Raw genomic sequence first — 19,368 nt, forward strand, 5'->3', positions numbered from 1 at the left:
CCAAATCGAAGGACATGCTACAAAATACCTGCCCAGCACTTCTCAAAACTGTCAAGATCAACAAAAACAGGGAAAGCCTGAGAAACTGTCACAGTCTACAGGAGCCTAAAGGGACATAACAACTAAATGTAATATGATAGTCTCGTGGTAACCTGGAAAAGAAAAATGACATTAGGTAAAAACTAAAGAAATATGAGTAAAGTATGGGCTTTATTCAATTATAATCTATCAGTATTAGTTCATAAGTTGTGACAAATATACCATATATTATAACAATAGTGGTATGGGAAACTGGGAATGGGTTATAGGAGAACTCTCTGTAATATAATCACTTTTCTGTACCTAAATTTTACAGAAATAAAACAACAACAAAAGTTTATTTTGAAATATCCCTCCTGGCCATTTCTTTTCTTTCTTCTGACTCTCTGTCTCCCTACGTAATGGTCATGCCAGAAATTGCAGTGGCACAAACAAGCAGCCTTGACCTTTTGAAGTCAAGACAGCCTTGAATTCAACATGGCAGCTCTTGCGTATTGGTATGGTGAGCCAAATGTCATTTCTGGTTTTCTGGGCACCCTTATTTCTTGGGTTTTCTAGTTTCTGGGGGCTTATCTGTGGCATTTTTATTGACTGTAATGTGGTCTGAGATACAGTTTGCTCGCAGCCTGGAGAAAATCTGTTTTGGTCTCTCCTTGGAGAAGCCAGACTCCACACCGTAGGGCAGGGACACATTGCTCAGTATGTTGAGAACAAAGATGGTAACATAACTTCGTAATCTGACAATCACTGTTTTATAGCCACTAGCAAGACACACTGTGACATGTATTCTTATTCCGAGTGTTTGAGCTACTTGCTATACGTTGTAATCGTACACCTCCAAAGTGATTTTCCAAGGCTGAAATGTTCCTTACTCACTTACACATCTTCAGGGACCACCATCGCCCAAAGGACTAGGCTCATGTTTGGCAGGCAAAACCATGGGCAACGTGATTCGAACTTACTCTTTGGGAGCCTCGACACCTGCCTGCCCAACCCTCCCCTTTCTTTTACCTCATCTATGCCCCAGGAGAATGTATTTCACTGCTCCTTTTTTCTTTGTTTCTCTGAAGACCTTCTCTGCATCCTTCAAAATCCAACACAAATATATTTCTATGAAGCATTCCTTAGTTCCCCCAGGCAAAGCTGCATGTTCCCTCTTTTTACTCACGGGGAGAGCATTTTACATGCTTGAATTCGTGTACTTGAGGCATTCTATTGACTATTGGAGGTATCTGTCTATATTACTGGCCTGGAAACGAACTGCCCAAGGCAAAACTGGCGTTCGACTTATCTTTGTATCCCCAGAGGCCAGCACAGAGATTGACAGATAGGAAGGAGTTAAGTAGGTGAATGAGTACAGACCCATTACCACATACTTTCTGTTATTTTTCCAAGAAAGACGGTTAGCTGTATGATTTCTGGAGTCGACCAGCCCTGCATTCAAATACTAACTCTATCACTCGCAAATGAATTTAGCTAAGTTACTTAATGCCTCAGTTTCCTCAGCCGATAAGTTGGAGTAATATTAACCTCGTAGGACTGTTGGGAAGGTTAAATACAAAAACATGCTACTTAGCAGTGCCAAACACAAAATAATCACCCAGTGAGTGATAACTGCAATTATTGGACCAAAGTGTACGTGTTCTCTTGACAGATCCTTCTGTGTCTAGCAACATGTGCCCGTGAGACAAACATCTTGAAAGAGAGATTCTTTGGTGCAGAACCAATCCATTGGAATCAGACCATTGACCCTGATCCTATTGGCCCTGTGCCCAGCCTAATTGTTTTTGAAGACCAGATGGAATACTTAGGTGGGTCAAATGTCTGCAGAAGGAAGAAAAACCATCTTAAGCAGGTAGCAGATTAGTGAATTTTTCCTCTGGTCATATTTCTCATAGACAGGTCAGTTTCCCCCTTGCTGTTGACCTTGATTATTGTCCTTGATGATTATTACTAAATATAACTTTGCATTTTCCAAATATATTTGAATTTCACAAGTCATATATTTCCAGGAAAAGAGCCAAAACTAATCAACCCAGTCTTTGGAAAAGCATCTGATGGAGGCATAATCCACAACTTTAATTAACGTCGAGGCTTTGAAATTGAACAACAGAAGGAAAACTAATGAATTGGTTAATTTTGTCTTCCCTTTATTGTAACCATTTAATCTTTACCTAGAACATACACACCCTATTCAATACATATTCTTCTAAATGGTTTTTCATCAACTACTGATTTCAGTTGTGCTTAGAAAGCATTTAGTCACCACACTAAACTAAAGAGGCAGCCTAGATACTTGCTAAGCCAGCATTCAAGTGACCTGCCCAAGCGTCTTGAGGCCACAGTCTTTGACTTAAACAGCCTGGCCTGGCAGCACTACTCAAGCTGCCAAGAAAATAAAGCAGGACTCTTGAAGGGTTTTTTGTGTGTGTGCTGGAGCTGCATTTGCAAATCTGGTTTGGAACGAACGGGCTCTTGACGAAGGTGATTCCTCCCTTTGTCTCCTTCCACTCTGGCTTGTTCAGTGCAGGAGGGCCACCAGCAGTCTCTGGAAGTCTCCAGAGGTGTCCGAGCGAACCATGTCAGAGAGAGACTTCTGATACTTCTCTTGGAACTTTTCTTTGATCCCTTGAAGGTCCACCTGTAGGAAAGATGACAAGAGCAAAGGGACAACATTTATAGTGTGTTCACCGTAAACGCGGGCAGGCACTGTTCTTAAGCACGTCATTCTCAGTTGCTCATTTGTCCTCCAAACGACTGCTAGGAGTAGGGGCTGCTGTTCTTCCAATTTCGTGAAAGGAAAGGGAAGCAGAGTTGAGCTCCGCAAAGGTTGCAGAGGGGTGTGCGCGCGCACACACACGTGTGTCTGTTCCAGTAAAACTTTATGAACACTAAAACTTGAATTTCCTATGACTTTCATATGTTGCAAAATATTATTTTCCTTTTATTTGTAAAGGAGTCATTCTCAGGTAGCAGGACTGGACAAAAACACAGAGATTGGAAACGAAGCCTTTTTTTTTTTTCCCCCTTGTACCCTGATCAGGAAGGGTATTAGCGCTAATCAACAAAATTCAAATTAATATTGATTAGGATGTAGGACTTATTTGGAATCTAGTTATTAAAAGCTTGAGAAACCTCGCTGCTGGAAGTGAGACGACTCAGAAGAAAAACAAATTACAAGATTCTTCTGCTCTAAAAACTCTTTTCAACCACCAAAAAAGAGATAATTCCATACTCACGAAAGAAGAACAGCACTTTCCTTAACCGAGAGTTTCGTGGCGGTTTTTTCTTTACTTTTTAATATAAACTCTATCTTGCTTTCTAGACAGACCGACCTACAAACAGTCGTTCAAGTTTTGGGTTCTTTTTTTATCTCCTGTCCTGATTCGAGAGCAGAACGGGAGAGAAAAAGATGAAAACAGGAAAAGATGGCAGAGTGAAGAGCCGTTCGAAGTGGATGCTGAGCAGCAGAGAGGGGGGTCTGGCCCTCTGCCCCCCCCGCTGGTGTGCTGTTTGGCTGGGGGAGGGGCCGGGTGGTGGGGGATCAGTGTGGGGGTGGGGTGCCCTGAGGCTGTGTTCTAGCATTATGTGGCCTTGAAGGATTACAGGTCCAGGCCAACTACATCTGGCTGGGCCTGGCCCATCCTGAGGGAACAGGCCTCAGGGGGAGATGACCTCAGGTGAGATGGGCCGCGCCTCTTGGGATACACGCGCCAGGGCCCACGTGGAGTGACCGCGGAGCCCCGAGGAGCCCCGAGGAGCCCTCTAGACTCATTCGCCTCTTGCGGTCTTTTAGAATCCCTGCCCGGCTTTTTTGCCAACCTGATGCTTTGAGCACCTTAAGGCTTCGGTTGGGGGTTGAGTTGCTAAGTGATAGGGAGACAGAGACGCCGGAGACCTGGAGAGATAAGGGAAAGAGAGAGATTCGGAGCCAATGAGTAGAGAATGAGGACCGCAGAGGAATGGCAGAGAAACTGGGGAAGGGAAAGAGGGAGGAGAGAGAGACGGAGACTTTAAGAGAGAAAGCGATATATGAATAGTGGAGGAGGAGGAGAGAGGGGGAGGAGAAATTCCAGGAATAGGGATAAAAACAAAAGAACGGGCTTGTTGCTAAGTTATATTTGAAAACAGCGTTAGATGTTACGTATTATTTGTCAAAAGTCGTGGGCCAGCATTTGGGCTGATATCTTTTCCCCCTCGTTTCACAATTTTCTGAGCGAAGATGCCTGTGGTTTTCAAGTGCTCCGTTGCACTTAATTCTCCAAGGCTTCTCCTGCTGTGGACACAAGGCCATTTCCCCCTTTACTTTGTAATTTCTCCTAGGCATAGCTCTATATTCCAAAGCATTTGCTACGAATCCTGACGGCGGCTCCCAAGCTTTTGGCGACTCACTCACTTCCCTGTCCCCTCCTTATCCTCACGCATTCTCGAAGGGGGACAATGTCATTCCCAACAGGGCAAACATTGGTTCTTACGGGGTGAAAAAAATCTTTTTGTTTAGAAGTAACCATAGGGGACATAAACAGATACAAGGTATATCTGTGGTGTTCATGTTTCTTGAGGGTGGGGTGGTGATTAGGAAAAAATTAAGTCCCCAAACCTCCTTAGTGGGGATGATCTGTAATCAGAAGGAGGCTGAGAAACAGTGTCTTGTGCTGATGTGTGTCTTGTGCAAAATTATGCGTCTGCGGTGCATTTAACTCAACAAAGGCCTAGCTTGAGAGTGAGGGAATTGTTTGCTTATTGTCTCTGATGCTCAGTGACCTGGTCAGTCGCTAACCTTTCAGGGTCTCTGTTTTGTCTTCCTTAAAATGGAACTGAACGTCACCGCGCTACCCGGAGGGCAGCACGAGTTCCTTCTGCACACTGTCACGTGCCTTCTGCAGCCACAGGTGACAAAAATAGCAGCAGCGCTTGTCGTATGTTTACAAAAAAGGAGCATAGCACAGGGTCGTCCACAAAGTCTGGAAAGGCAAAAGCCGTCTGTTTTACTTTTTCTGTAAAGAGGCCCTTGGTAAAAACTCTTCGTCAACGACAACTGTGGGAGTGAAGGGAGAGTCCGCAGCCCACCGCTGTGGAGCCGAGTGTGTCTTACCTCGGCCCTGGTCACAAAGACGTGAATCAGCGTCTCCTCGTCGGTCCCCGCTCCTGTCATGGACTTGTACAGACGGTCAGCGAAGTAGCCTTCCCGGTCCCGGGCACACCTCACTGGGCAGGACGAAGGAAAAGGGAGCGTGAGGTGGTCACGTTTTGTCGAATACCATGTAGACCTTTCGAGGGAACAGAGATGGCTCCGAGTGTCACCTCGTGGCCCGTGGAGCTGACTGGATTGCGAGGCCAGTGTCTCAAAGGGGTGGGCTTCTTCACAACGTTGTGTCATAGGGTCCGGAAGATCCAGGACACCTGGATTCTTCCACCAGAACCAAGTCCGAACCCCTTCCGACAAATAAGAGCCTCTCCCGTTCCCCGAAGGCCACGGGGCTGTCTTCTGCAAAGGTCTCCCTGCAACGTTCATGATTCCCACCAGCAGAAATAACTTTTCACATATAAACGAAACCTCTGATGCCGGAGGCAGGTCCAGAGAGGAGACAGACCGGCCGGCCAGCTTGCTGTAATAAAACCTCACAATCTCGAAGATTCGCTCGCTTGGACCGTGGCCTGCTCTCCTGTGCTAAACTCCCTTCCTCCCCTTTGTTTTCCTCACCGGGTTTGTTTTGGGAGCCTCACCTCTGGGTCTTTTCCAAGTTCCCCACACTTAGTTTGTGATCTGGGATGCGAGCTGGATGAAGCGTTTGGTCCTGGCTACGGATTGCCTTCCTACAAGGCTGCTCGTTTCTCCTTTCTGGACCTCCCTTTGCCTGCCAGCCTTGATCTAAGCCACGAATTAATGAAGCGTGGTTTCCACTCACCAGCCAGGAGACAGGGTGCATCTCTGCTCGTGGGGCTCAGCCATTCTTTCCCTCTTCCCCACTCCCAGGCTCCTATGGGTCCATATTAATAACACTTTTGGGGGGAATGAACCATTTACTCTTTAGGTTGTCGACATCTATCTAGAACACTTCACACTTTTTGATGTTAGTGATTAATAACAAGCAATTCATTCATCACAGTCGTGGAAAGCACAGCCTTAATATGTCCTGGGACAGAAACTCCTGTTTTCTAGGTAATTGCCCATTTAATTGTTGTTTACGATGAAGCCTGGGAAACAGACAGAGGGAGGCAGAGTTAGGTTGTGAGTCTGTCTCCTCACAACCACCAGAGCGTCAGTGGGAAAACGCGACCCAGACCCGAGTGTCTGACCTCTTCGGCCTGAGAACAACCCCAAAGCTGCTGGATTGGTGGAGGTCGTTGGGGGGAAACCCGTCAATTTGAGGAGTAACATATTTTGGACTCACTGATCCCCAGACGTTCTGAGCTGGCGACATCACAAGGTTATCCTGAAGGCCCCCTTCCACGCCTTCGGCATCTTACCGATGCTGAAATGACTGTCTGCCTGGGTCGCTGTGCTCCAAGCCAAACAAGTGTCTTCTCCCCTGGAGTTCCCACTGTGGACGGTTTGTGCCTGGCGAACACCCTCTATTCCTAGCCACGGCAGGAACCCCTCAGACGTTTGGGTGGGGCTAGCCGGGGAAGATTTGAGCGTAAAGGTGGGGCGTGGAAGGCAAGGCAGCCAGGTACTAGTCTCTGTCCTTTGCTCCTCCTTAGTTCAGACAGGGCTTCTCAAACTCCAGGGAGCATAAGACAATCACTCAGGGGATCCTGGAGAAGTGTGGCTTCTAGCCTGCATGCATGGAGAGTCTAAGCGGGTAACCTGCAGTGGGGCTCAGGAAATGGCGTTTCCACACGCGCCCCCTGCCCTCCCCCCCTCCACGGATGATTCTGATGCAGCCGTCCATGAACCCCACGTCGAGAAGTGCGGCTTCAGAGGCTGTGAGAAGTGGGAGCCGTTTGGTCTCCTGACCCCGCCTCCTTGATTTGAGCCACAAACCGGCATCTTTATGAGTTAGGTGGGCGTGGGAGGGGGACCGTCTAGAAAATGTAGTCATGAAGTCATGTCTCCTCTCCCTGTGGTTCGTTCTCAAGGTCTTTTCTATTCGGTCTTGTGTTTGCTACCGCTGGAGTCCACGCGAGTTCTGCGCTTCACGGTCCCCAAGTGCAGGGGCCGCGTCTCTCCTTCCTCCGGACGCCCCTTGCTCTGGCTGCCTCTGTTTTTGTCATTGCTGCCGCCTACGTTGTTGATTCGTGTGCACCTGCCACAGACTTGAAGCTTCTCAAGAGCAGGAACTGAACCTATTCACCTCCAAATCCCACACCTAGCACGACCCCTGGCCCGGGCAGCTGCTGCGTAAATGTTCAAGAATTGAATGGCTTTAGTCCCATTAATAATTAATATTAATAAAGATTAATATTACTCTTCCGACTGAACTCTGCTGTTTTCCCAGTTCTCTGCACTGTAAGCACAGGGAGTGTTTGGAGCCTCTGAGCAGGGCCATGAATAGATCTCTCCATTTATTTCAGACACTCATCCTTTTAGCCCTAAGGACAGTTGTCTATGTGTCTCCAGCGTGGGTCAGGGATGCTTAGGCCTCTGTACATCATGACAGAAGTCCTGCTAATTTGAATGCAAAATGAGGACGGATTTTTTAAAAATCAATTGCTGATACCATTCCAAAAAAAAAAAAAAAAAAAAAAAAAAAAAAACACCAAAAAGAAAAAAAGAAATAGAAAAAGTTTGGCAGCTAGAGCACATTTTTTAACTTCCAGGGCTGCCTTTTCACCTCTTCTCTGGGGGATGTGTCTCTCCATTTCTCGTGCCATTTGGGATGGTGCCCTGGACTCCTCGCCACAGGAGTGCGGACAATGGACAATGCCTTCATTCCGGGGCTCGCAGAAGGAAAAGGGAGCCTGCCAGACCCGGCCCCATGCCCATCGCCCTGCTATTTCCTGCCCGTGGGCAACACCTGGAGAGGTCCCGGTGTTTGCTTGGCACAGTGGAGAGCTGGTCTCCTTCCCAGCTCTTTTTCTAAACGGGCCTCATTCATTCTAAATGTTGAAGGGAACCGAATGGAAAAGGACAGCCTCGGGCCATCGGGCATGTACAGAAACTAGTTCATGGATCCAGAGCCTGGGTACTTTAGAGTGTGTGTCACACGAGCCATACACTGCTCTCTGAGGCTAGCAGCAGTTGACAGCTACTCTCAGGGACCCGTGAGCTTAGTGGGACTGTAGAGGATGCCGTGGTCCATCTCCTGATGACCTCTTCAGGACTGAGGCACCCAGTCCGAGTGTGGCCTACCGGCTGCTCACCGAGCCCCTTCCCAGAATCACCCTCCAAGGAGGGAGCAGCTTTACCCAAGGTTGCAAAGGATCCGGGGTACAGCCCCTGCCCCCTCCCCCCGGCTGCCCGATGTGGGCTGCAAAGACCCGGCTTGTTGCCTCCACTCCGCACAGCCCGGCTTCAGGGCTTCTTGGAGGCCAGCAAAGATCCTGCTGCGACTGCATCCCATTCTTCCTCTACCTTGCCCAATGCCGCTCAGATGTGTTGTTCCCAAAACTGTTCTATGAAAGCCTCCTGCACCCAGACCTCCGTCTCCGAGTCCGGTTCTAGGGCACCCGGCCTAAGCAGGGACACTCCTGGCTTTGGTTTACCGAGAATTAAGTAGGCCGTCTGCAGATCTCCCGACGTTTCTGCTTCGATGGACTCCTCGATATCTTTACCCACGAGCTGGAAAGACAAAGTCCAGCCGTTAGTTCGTTGTTTTGCTTTTGGTGCACTTGGGGTTCTTCCTCCACAAAAAGCACTAAATTCTTCCAGATTTGGTCACGTGGCCTTAAGGCACTCCTGTCTGGCCTCACTCCTTGCAGGGCTGAGGGTGGTTGCCCTCCGTCTCAGCGCGGGGGTGCGGGGGGCTCTCATGGCTGAGGGGTGAGTCCAGATTTGACCCAGTCGGGACCACACGCTCAGCCTTAGTTTCCTCTGTAAAATCAGGGGATGGAAAACAATGAACATACACCGCGTCGATACCTCTTTATGTTTATGTGATACTTGTGTTTCCTCTGTGTTTCTAAAAACTCCATTTCTAATTTTCTAGGAGGCTGTGGTTATAATCATCCTACCTACACCTTCCTTGTCTCCTCCGTCCTGGGACTGGGGGCTCAGGCTCCTACAGTTTGGATGAAGGAAGTAGAGGCTGCAAAGTTCACGGTAAGGACCTGTCGCATGTTTCTGATAGCGTCGGGCTCATGGGCTGGTGGCAGGGGGCTGACCATGTCACTTTCCTTCCCTCTGGGTTGATTCCAAATGATCCTATAGTCACCACCGGCTCTCATAGCTCTGCACAGCATTGCTCAGTAGGTTTCTTTCCAAATATTTACAGAAGATGAAGTTCAGAGTAAATCATGACTACGCTTAATGCAAGTACCGCCTGGGCCACACTCAGGGCAGGCAAAAAAAGAGAAAGAACTTTGTGTTCGGTTTGGGAAATACAGTTAAGCATTAGAAATACCGAAACATCTTTCTTAGAAATTAACACGATTATGATTCTGTAAATAATTGGGGCCAGTGGAGTTTATGTAGTTTATTCTGAAAACACGAGTTAACAAAATATTCTTTGCAGTGCAAGCACAGTAGATGTGGGGGAGGGTCCAGATGCTTGATCTCCTCGACATGGTTTGCACATCGAGAGGCCTGGTGTGTGTAATGGATTAGGAGGGGATTGGGTCGGGGGCTTTCAGTCCTATCCCTTTCTTAGCTATTCACAGCCTTTTGTAAATTTGATAGGGGAGCTGGTATTTTGGAAGGGACTGGTATCATTTCCCCATGAATAGGGTTCTTGTTCTGTAGACCGAGATTGCATTTCAAGAGGACATTGTATTCACACAGGTCTGTGTTTACTAAAAAAAAAAAAAAAAATCCTCACATTAAACCACTTTCTGTTTCTGTTGTTAATACTGGGCCAGAACAGTGCTTTTCAATTTTCTGTAGCATCTCAGATAAAAGCAAAAATGCCGCGCCGTTCTGGGGAAGCAGGAGACGGCATCCGAACCCTCGCCCTAGGCAGTAATGCCAGGCTTCCGCCCTCACAGCCTCTCTTCTTTGCACGACTTTGTGAAGAGCACAACTGCAGGGGGTGCTATTCACACAATACAATGAGATGGCATTGCCCCGCCCCTTCTTCTCTGCCCGCCTCCTGCCCCCAACCACCTCCGAGGCACCACGGCACCACCAGGGGCTTCATGAAACACACACGAGAAAAACAATCGACTGCCTCAAGTGATTGCAACTCTCCTCTGCAAATGGCATGCTTTTTCACTTACTGGAACACTTAATTCTTAGGGGGCTTTTGGGGCAGAACCAGGTTTTGTTCTCAGTACAAAAACACGTTGCCGGGGTGAATTCCAGACAAGCCTCAAAGCCTTCTTGTTAATCAGATAGGGAGATTATTAGAAGAAAAAGCGAGACATTTCTTTCTTTTATAACCGATTCCTCTGGATAGACAACATGCCTGCAGCAGAATCTTATCCACTGGTTTTCGCTACAGCAATTAAAGGGCTAAAGACTCTGGAATAGGTTTAAGGAATGCTTAAAGGGGAGGGGCAAAGGGGTGAGGATGTGGTGGGGAGGCAGTGAGCCTGAGCTGTGGGTATGTTTACCTATGATTTATATTAAGCCCTGTTTAGGGAACTTCAGCGTTATAAGCATATAAACCTTTTTTATGGCTGAGTAATATTCTTTGTATGAACTAAGTCAGACAGAGAAAGACAACTACCACATGATTTCACTTACGTGTGGACTCTAAAAAACAAAATCAACAAAGAAACAAAGCAGCCACAGACTCGTAGATTCAGGGAACGAACTGATGGCTGCCAGGTGGGAGGGGCGTTGGGGCGCTGGGTGGGGAGGGTGAAGGGGTTAGGAGGCACAGTCGTGGGGGCGTGAAGGACGGCGCAGGGAGCATAGCCCACAGCGTTGCAATAACTATGAATGGTGCCAGGTGAGTACTGGACTTACTGGGGATCACTTTGCGAGCTATACGAATGTCGAACCACCGTGCGGCCCACCTGAAACTAATATAACATTGACTGTCAACTGTAATGGAAAAAAATAAAATTAAAATTGAAACTAGATTCAGATTGAGAGAGACAATAAAGGCAGATACCTGAGCTTTTTGTTTTGTTTTGTTTTAACCAAAAATTACAATTCGATGCTACGTTAGGACAACCGATGCCATGTAATACGCTCCACTGACCTGACGCTAGCATCTTAGTGCTTTTAGGCAGAGGCCATAAGAAAATTTGTGGGACCACGGTCCTAAGATCAGGGCAAGCTCTAAAAATCAAGGATGAAGATCAAGGCGAATGACGTTCCCCAAGGTTTCTGGAATGGATGACTAGGTAGCATTTTCGAGCTGGTTCATGAGAGAATCACAAAGATCAAAGGATAATCTTATCATCCACTTGAGCTTTAGCTCTGGTCTTTGACACTGTCGGTTCACGCAGGGAGACTCCTAACAACTGTTCGTGTTTGTAGAGCACCTACTATGTGCTAGGCACTCAGGGCTTTATTTCTGTTAACTCATTTAATCCTTACAACCCTATGAAGTATGTATTATTATTACCCCTATTTTATGATAGGGGAGACTGAAGTACAGAACCCTTAAAAACTTGCCCAAGGTCATGCAGCTAGTAGCCTAGAGTGGAATTCTTTAAATTTAACCTGTATCAGAATCTGGAAGATCTGTTCAAACACAGATTGCAGGACCCTAACTCCGGAGAATGTGACTCAGTAGGTCCAGGTGGGGACTGAGAATTCTCATTTTTAACATATTCTCAAGTGATACCGATGCTGGTGTTATGAGATTCATGTTGACAAAGATTGGCCTAGAGAGTGTCCTTAGGTAGGCAGTAGTTCATGTCCACACACACAGGCTCACATGTATGTGTGTTTCTATAGCCACCACCAATGACAGCTATCCCCAGAACCTCCATCCACAGCCCCAATCATGTGGGAAGAAGGTCTAGGTCACGGAGAAGTGTTTCAGCTCAGTCTATACAGCTCTGGGTGCAGAGGCCAGGGGAATGCAGGGTCAGCTGCCTTTGATCATGACTCTGGGCATGATTTGAAAGCCAAGGCCCCTAAAGGCTTATATACAGTAATGATAAAATTCCAAAGCTTTATTGTCTTTTCATCTGCTGGCAACACATAGGAAACACTATTTTGAGTGAGGAGCGGCCAGCTCCAGCTGAGGTAGGAGCTCGGGCTGCAGAATCTTGGAGTTCTCATCCACTTTCTGCTACTGACTTGCTGTGTGGTCCTGATAAGTTACAGATGGTTCCTTACTCATAACAGACTTTCCTTGTCCAGCAGTTGTGGGTAGCAGTGGCTGTTCAGCCTACATTATAGTTACAGCATTGTTGTGAAATTAGAATGAGATACAGGGCTCAGAAGTGCTTTGAATAGTTAAAAACACTTCACAAATATAAAATAGGGGACTAAAAAAAAAAAAATCCGATATTCTACAAAAGGCTTCTTGCAATTAAAGACTGATTTTCAGGGGAAGGCTCACAACTGAGATTCTCGAAATAGCTAACTCACCCGGTCGGCTTAAAATGATCATTAAATTAAAAAATAATCACATAAAAAGTAATTTATACACACCGTTTCAAGAGTGTAGCTCTGAGGTATATCACACACATCCTGGGAGTGGTAAGCACTGTTAGCCTGGCTGTAAATTGGAATCGTAACAATAGCAAACATTTGTACGCTTGCCACGTGGCAGCTACTGCCCTTTGCCTTTCACACTCATCTTCTTTAGCTCTTAAAATAACCCCATGAGGGTGTGACGAGGATGATGACTGTGGTCTCTGTTTTACGGATGAAGACAGAGAGGTCAGGTCACTTGCCAGCATTTGAACCAGGATTCGAACCTGGGCCCTCGAACCCTAGGGCTTTGCTCGTGAACTTGACACTGCTCTGCTTGCCTAGTTTCTTGGCACCCTTGGCACTACTTTTGGAGACAGATGATTCTTTATTGCGGGGTCTGTCCTGTGCGTGGTAAGTAAGATGTTTAGCAGCACCCTGGCATCCACCCGCAATGGGACAAGCCCAAATGTTTCCGGACATTCTCCGATACCCCTGGCGGGAGGAGCGACAAAATGACTCTCGATTGAAGGCCGTTGCTGTAAAAAAAAAAACCCACCCTCGCTCCATCTTCCAGGTCGCGGCTTCTTCTGGAAATAATTGAAGACGCAGTTTCAGTGGGAACTCCTTGCCCTGGCCCCTGATCACTCACCATCTGATAGGCTTGAAAGGTGGCTTGTAACTGCTTGTGGCTCCTCTTGGCCAGGACTTCGTTAAAGGCAAGTTCATCCGTTCCCCAGCGGCCTTCCCCTGCCTTGGGGGTCAAATGCAAACATTTGGAAAAAGCCTTTTGTGAAAAGAATGACTCTAGTGCTGTGACTGGGCCTCACTTATGGGAAATGATAAAATAGGCACCGAATTGAAGCCAAACTGATTGACTAAACAGTTTAAACTTCACATATTTATTTATATCATTTATACCCTTCTGTATTACAAAATGGGTCTGAGGTGGTTCACCCCATAGGAGTAGAAGAACAGGAATAATTCTTTTAGGTTTGCGGAGACTGCATCTATGAAAAACATTTTTAAAGACCCTACATATTTCCTGAGCGACTCTCATTTGCGTAACATAAGTAAACATGTGCTGAAAATCACGCTAAGACATTTAAAAAAAAAAAAAGATTTTGCGGAGGCCGGGCCGCCTGCTCACTTACGTCATGCAGGTCTTTAGCATCCCGACCGGCGAGATCTTTGTCCACGTTGTCTCCTTCGTCACGATCAGCCTAGAAAAGGCAACCAATTGTCATAAACCCGAGTTCCTGCTCCTCGACCACAGAAAACAGAAAGAGTGAAGAGCCCTGAGGAGCTGAGGCGATCCCGGGGTGACCGCCCGAGCGGCAGGGCTGCTCTTTGCTGCCATCTTTTGGGCACGACTGATAAACAGAGTAGTTTCTGTGACAACACTTGTTTCTATCTTTTCTTCTTTTTTTTTTGTAGAAACCAGGATCGCTCACAACCCCGCTGACCCCTAAGCAGGCCGAAAGCAACGTCACGGTGTCTCCTAGAGTCAGTTAATTAGAAAGGTCCCAGTCTACCTTCTAGAATATCAAACTCCAGCGCTCAGGGTCCCCATTGTGATGAACCCCGAATGGTGGGTTGGTCTTTAAGCCTAACCCAAGCCCTTGGTGTCGGGCAGAATTTTAAGACGCCCCCAATGTCCCCCACCCTTATATAATCCTCTTCTCTTGAGTGTGGGCGAGACGTGTGAATACAGGGAGACAGCACTCCTATGATTATGTCGTGTTAATATGGCAAAGGGGATGTTCGCAGATGTGATTAATGTCCCTAATCAGCTGAGTTCATCAGAAGGGATATTACCCTGGGTGGGTCCTGCCCAATCAAGTGAGCTCTTAAAAGGTCAGAGATGGAAGACATCGGAGAGAGGAGCGGCTGCTGGCCCGATAGTGGTCCCTGGTTGACAGCCAGCAAGAAAACAGGGACATCGGTCATAGAGCCACAGGGAACCAAACCCTGCCCATGACCAATGAGGTTGGAAGAGGTCCCAGGTCCTCGGATGGAATGGCAGCCCCAGCCGAGACCTTGATTTCAGCCTCATGAGACCCTGAGCCAAGGACTCGGCTAACCCATACATAGGAAGACTCCTGACCTAGAGAAACCGTGAGGTCATAGACCTGTGTCGTTTGGAGTTGCTAAGTTTGTGGCATTTTGTTGCACAGCAGGAGAAGAACACTTATGTACTCTCCCTATTGCAGCGTAAGGCTATGTGTCCTCTGCGGCCAGTCTGTTCACACCGAGAGAAATGGACCAGAGGAGGTACACGAAGCTAATAAAGATGGATGTGTCAACGAGAGCACAGATGCCGTCTGGCTGGAGGCCCGAGAGCTGTGTCTCGGCGGGGCCCGTTCCGGAAGCCCCGCTTTGCTGGACGAGCTCCCCGCAGTGGCTTTTACCGGCCGAGACTTGGGGGGATCCGGGAAGTAAGTGTAGAGCTTGGGGTCAGACGGCCCGGTTCTGGCTCCCGGGCTGTGTCTTAGCGTGTGGAAACCTAGGCAGGTTATCCATCCTCTCCAGGCTTGAATTTCCTCACTGGCCAAACAAGGTGGTGATGTTTAATGAGATAACTCATTAACAAAAAGGGATTATGAACTGCAAATGAGTAGGCGAATAATTATTAGGAGAGAAGTCCCGACTGAATGATTTCACAAAGGCTGGGCTGACGGAGCCGACGGGGCTGACGATCCCTCAGTAACATTTTTAATCAAAGAAGGAAGCGATTACTGTCTACCTGGCTTTTTCCAGCATAGCACTGTGTTGCCACGTGCTGTCTCCCAAGATCATAAAATCGGTGAGACCTCTTCCCGCTCACCTGCAGCAGAGACACCAGGATTTTTTTCAGGTTTCCACTCGTGTCATCTTCGATGTCGGACTGAAGGCTCCTGTCAAATACTTTTGAGGAGGGAAAAAGGAACGCAGAAGGCAGACGATTTAGTTTCCCGGAGGTAGTTTGAAAAGAACATTCTTAATCCAAAGTCAGAACAAAAGGTCACTTACGCCTTTGGTAGGCTTCTTTGATGGCGATGATTTCCTAGAAAAGGTAATAAAGTAAATCAATTCTCCGGGGCCAGTTACTGGATAAAACATGGAAGGATACACGGAGGGAAGTCAAGGGCCTGCCTCTGGGCACAGGGTGTTTCCTGTCATGACTTCCTCCAGAGAGGACCACCCCTGGAGGTGAGAGGGGGCCCTTCCGTGCCAACATTTCAAACCACGCAGGCAAGGTGTGCATACATGCTCCCTAGTTAGAGGTGAAAACATCACGGCCAATCTAGCATTTGCTTTCAGCACCTCCTGGCCCCAGCCCCACCCGGGTAGCCTGTGTTCGGCGCGTACCTTCGCCAGTGTTTTCCTTTGCATTCGTACACACATATACGCGATCAGAAATAGAATTATTCTGCATGTGTGTTTAAACGGTGGAATACTGTACACATTGTTCTTGGACTTATTTTTTTTTCGCTCAATCAGATGTCTTCGAGATCCAGCTATGCTTATACGTGATTAGTCACCTGGTGTCTTTTTAAATGGATACAAAATGTTCCGTCCTACCACAGGCTACAGTTTATTCAGCCAGTCTCCATTCGATGGACATTTGTTTCCAGTTTTTTTTCCTACTTCAAACAAGGCTTCATTCAGTAAACAGTTTGCCGCTAGCAGAAGTGTATGTTTCTCTCTAGGGCGCGCCCTGGGAAGAATGGCTTTGTGTATCGGTGACTGGTGCCCAGTGGCCCCGCTCAGGAGCTGCCTCCGTTTACACCTGGACCTACACCTGGACCGGCGGTGTGCCCCAGCAGGTGTTTCCCCTGCAGCCTGTTTAATGTGGAAGTCGGTGATGGCAGACGGACGTGAGGAGCCGGGCTGTGTGCCGTGGGGGGGGGGGGCGGTGAGAGGGCGGTGGGAGGGGGGTGACGGCTGACACCCATGTCTGTGACACTCCCTCCCCTTCTCCTCCTTCCACCCACCACCGGGATTGGCCTCAACCCGAGACCTGCTCTCTCTGTCTCTGTTTTCCTTCTTTTTACTGTCAGATCTACTCGCTTGGAAAATACAGGGGTTTCCTTGTTGTGCGAGCCCAGGACCTGAAAGAAACTAGGCTGAGGGGGAGCAGCATGTGGTCAAATAAGAGCAGGAAAATAATGACCACATTAACCTTCTTGCCAAGGCAGGCCGCCCGTCGCCCCATGTCGGATGTCCCTTCTCTGGGGCTGTGGTGCGTCCGGAGAAGGTGGGAACGCTGAGTAGGGACAGTTCGGTGGCCGTTGGACTGACCCGATGCCACCCTCCTTTGCTAGCCCTCCTGTAAGGCACAATCCTAAACTAAAACTCCTGGAAGTGGAGGGTTTCTGTTGTCTCGGGGGGAAGAAAAGTAGTCCAGGGAAGCTCAAGAAAGGGGTTTGCAGCCGTAGCTTGGAGCACGAGGCGCTTTGGGCAGCGTGGCTGCACGGCCCGGGCGGAGCGGAAGCCACCGGCTCAGGGTGGACGGCACGCCAGGCCGAAACAGCATTCTAGCCTCAGAGCGCTGATGCAGTTTTTCTTTGCTGCCTTTTCCAACCTCTGCTTCCGTTTCCTACCCAAAGGCCTCAAGAAGGTCGGGGTTTCCCGGCATTTTTCTTGCCGTCCTCCCCCTCCCCCCGCCCCACCTCCATTCTACTGTGCTGGGTGGTTGTGGAAAAGGGAAGGGGTCTCCATATAATGACTTGTGCACCCTCTTTACTCTTGATGAATTTCTCGGCCCTCGTGGCTTCCAGAACCAAAGATGTACGAGCTTCTGCTGTGGCCTTAGCAAAAATTCTTTTCTGCTCCTGAAACGGTGTTGTGTGCCCACGGGACAGGGGAGGAGGTCTGCAGATAGGGGTCCCCCTGCACCACGCACCTCCCGGCCTTGTCAGTCGGTTTTTTTTTTTTTTTTTTTTTTTGTACTCCACGCCAGATGACAGCCATGGACGAGGCAGCCACACACACATGCGTGGACTGCTTATTGCATTATTCGCTCCAGAAAGCCTGCAAAGTCTGGCTGGGGGATGGGGGCGAAAGGAGAAACTCTCCTCTTGCATATAAAACTGTGCGTCCATTTAGAAAGACAAAAGCTGCATCGGTACGGCCCTTCTGGAAGGATCTGTTCTCTCAAGCCAGGGGCAGTCACAACAAGACTGACCACTGGAAGATTACAAGGGGCATCCCTCCCGCATGGGCCAAGCAGACATGCTTCTGCCCAGACACTTGCTCGTCCCATGGGTGGAATGTGGGGTGTAGTGTCCCTTCCGGCCACTGCAACCATCTCTGAGGGGTGTATGGACGCTCCCTTGGAGGCCGGGTCCGAGGGCTCGGCTGGGACTAACCTTATTGGTTCTCGTGCACAGGACCTCGACGAGCACAGCCTCGTCCGTGCCCAGGCCCTTCATGGCTCTCTGCAGCTGTCGGGCGTCGTATTCACTGGGGCAGTCCAGAAGGGCCAAGGCTGTCTTCCTGAAGTTTCCACTTAGCTCACTCTGGAGCACCTCCTCCAGATCCTGTAAGAAGACAGCGTGAGCCCTGAGTAGGAATGGCCCAAGAGGGGAGGTACAGGTGTCTGCCTGCTCTCCCCACTGCTTGGCCTCAGGGTTGACAGGAAACCTGTCTTGGAAACATGGGGCTAGTCTGAACTGGAGCTCTGCAGGCTGAGTGACCTTCTCTGGAGGGCAGTGGTCACCCTGATTACCCCTCCATCTTCCCCCAGGACTGGCAGAGAGATGACCCCCTGCTCGGGGCTGGAGACCCCGAAGATGTATCACAATAACAACCAATGTTTGCAGAACATTTTGGGGTTCAGAGAGACCTTTCTCACTGATCCTCAACACAGCCCTGGCATGAGAAGCTTTGGCATTATCTCCATTTATCGACCTCAAAAATGAAGGACTTGTCCCCAAACACTCAGCCAGAAAGGACTGGAATGCAAGTGTGTTATCTTTAGGGGGCAGGGCAGATCATTTGTCACCCAAAAAGGAATGCTTTTGCGAATGGAAGGGGCATGACTAATAATTGCAGGGGACAATAGGAATAAACGGGGACAGTCCTGGGCAAACCAGATGGGTAGTCACTCTGGTTCTCATGTTAAATCCTGAAAGCGACGCTATCACAGTATCTTTGCGCTTGTGTTTAAATAACCCTTATTTTACTTAATAGCGCCACATTTATGTAACTTATCACAGTATATTGTTATAATTCTTCTATTCTATTATTAGTTATTGTCATTAATTTCTCTCTTCGTCTAATTTATAAATTAAACCATCGTAGGTATATGTGTAGGAAAAAACATAGTATACGCAGAGTCTGGTACTATCCACAGCTTCAGGCAGTCACGGGGGGGTCTTGGTTTTGCGCCCCCTGAGGCTCGGGGGTACTGCTATACACACGACTGCAAAGCAAAGAAACCCAGCTGTGTACCCTTCTAAGCCGCAAGCACGAAAACAAGTCCTTGTGCGTTTCCGTTCTGTTTGCATACAGAAGCCGGCTCGGGGCGCCTGGGCTCTGACCCTGGTTTTCCTGCTAACGAGGTGCGTCACCTTGGGATGGCTATTGTCTTTGAAGCTCAGTGGACGTGGAGACTTAGATTTGTTTGTCTCTAACATCTTCCAGCTTCGCGAGGCCGTGATTCTAGATCACCTCTCTGGCGGTCTCCGGAACAGAGCTGAGAA

The 19,368-nt window shown here is 48.3% G+C and overlaps 1 protein-coding gene across 1 annotated transcript in view; it reads right to left on the reverse strand.

The window, feature by feature from the left end:
- Window positions 1–373: 373 nt before the first annotated feature.
- ANXA13 (annexin A13) overlaps window positions 374–19,368 on the reverse strand; it is a 39,807-nt gene continuing 20,812 nt past the window's right edge. Inside the window, exons 5-12 of the mRNA XM_016166438.2 lie at window positions 18,034–18,204; window positions 15,692–15,725; window positions 15,507–15,586; window positions 13,834–13,902; window positions 13,332–13,433; window positions 8,689–8,764; window positions 5,135–5,247; window positions 374–2,680 (exon numbers count right to left, since the gene is read on the reverse strand). Coding sequence (XP_016021924.2) covers window positions 2,561–2,680; window positions 5,135–5,247; window positions 8,689–8,764; window positions 13,332–13,433; window positions 13,834–13,902; window positions 15,507–15,586; window positions 15,692–15,725; window positions 18,034–18,204 — 765 coding nt within the window. The 3' untranslated portion in view covers window positions 374–2,560. The remainder of the gene's footprint in view (window positions 2,681–5,134; window positions 5,248–8,688; window positions 8,765–13,331; window positions 13,434–13,833; window positions 13,903–15,506; window positions 15,587–15,691; window positions 15,726–18,033; window positions 18,205–19,368) is intronic.

The sequence above is a fragment of the Rousettus aegyptiacus genome, unplaced genomic scaffold, assembly GCF_014176215.1.
Source record: "Rousettus aegyptiacus isolate mRouAeg1 unplaced genomic scaffold, mRouAeg1.p scaffold_m13_p_15, whole genome shotgun sequence".
NCBI lineage: Eukaryota > Metazoa > Chordata > Mammalia > Chiroptera > Pteropodidae > Rousettus > Rousettus aegyptiacus.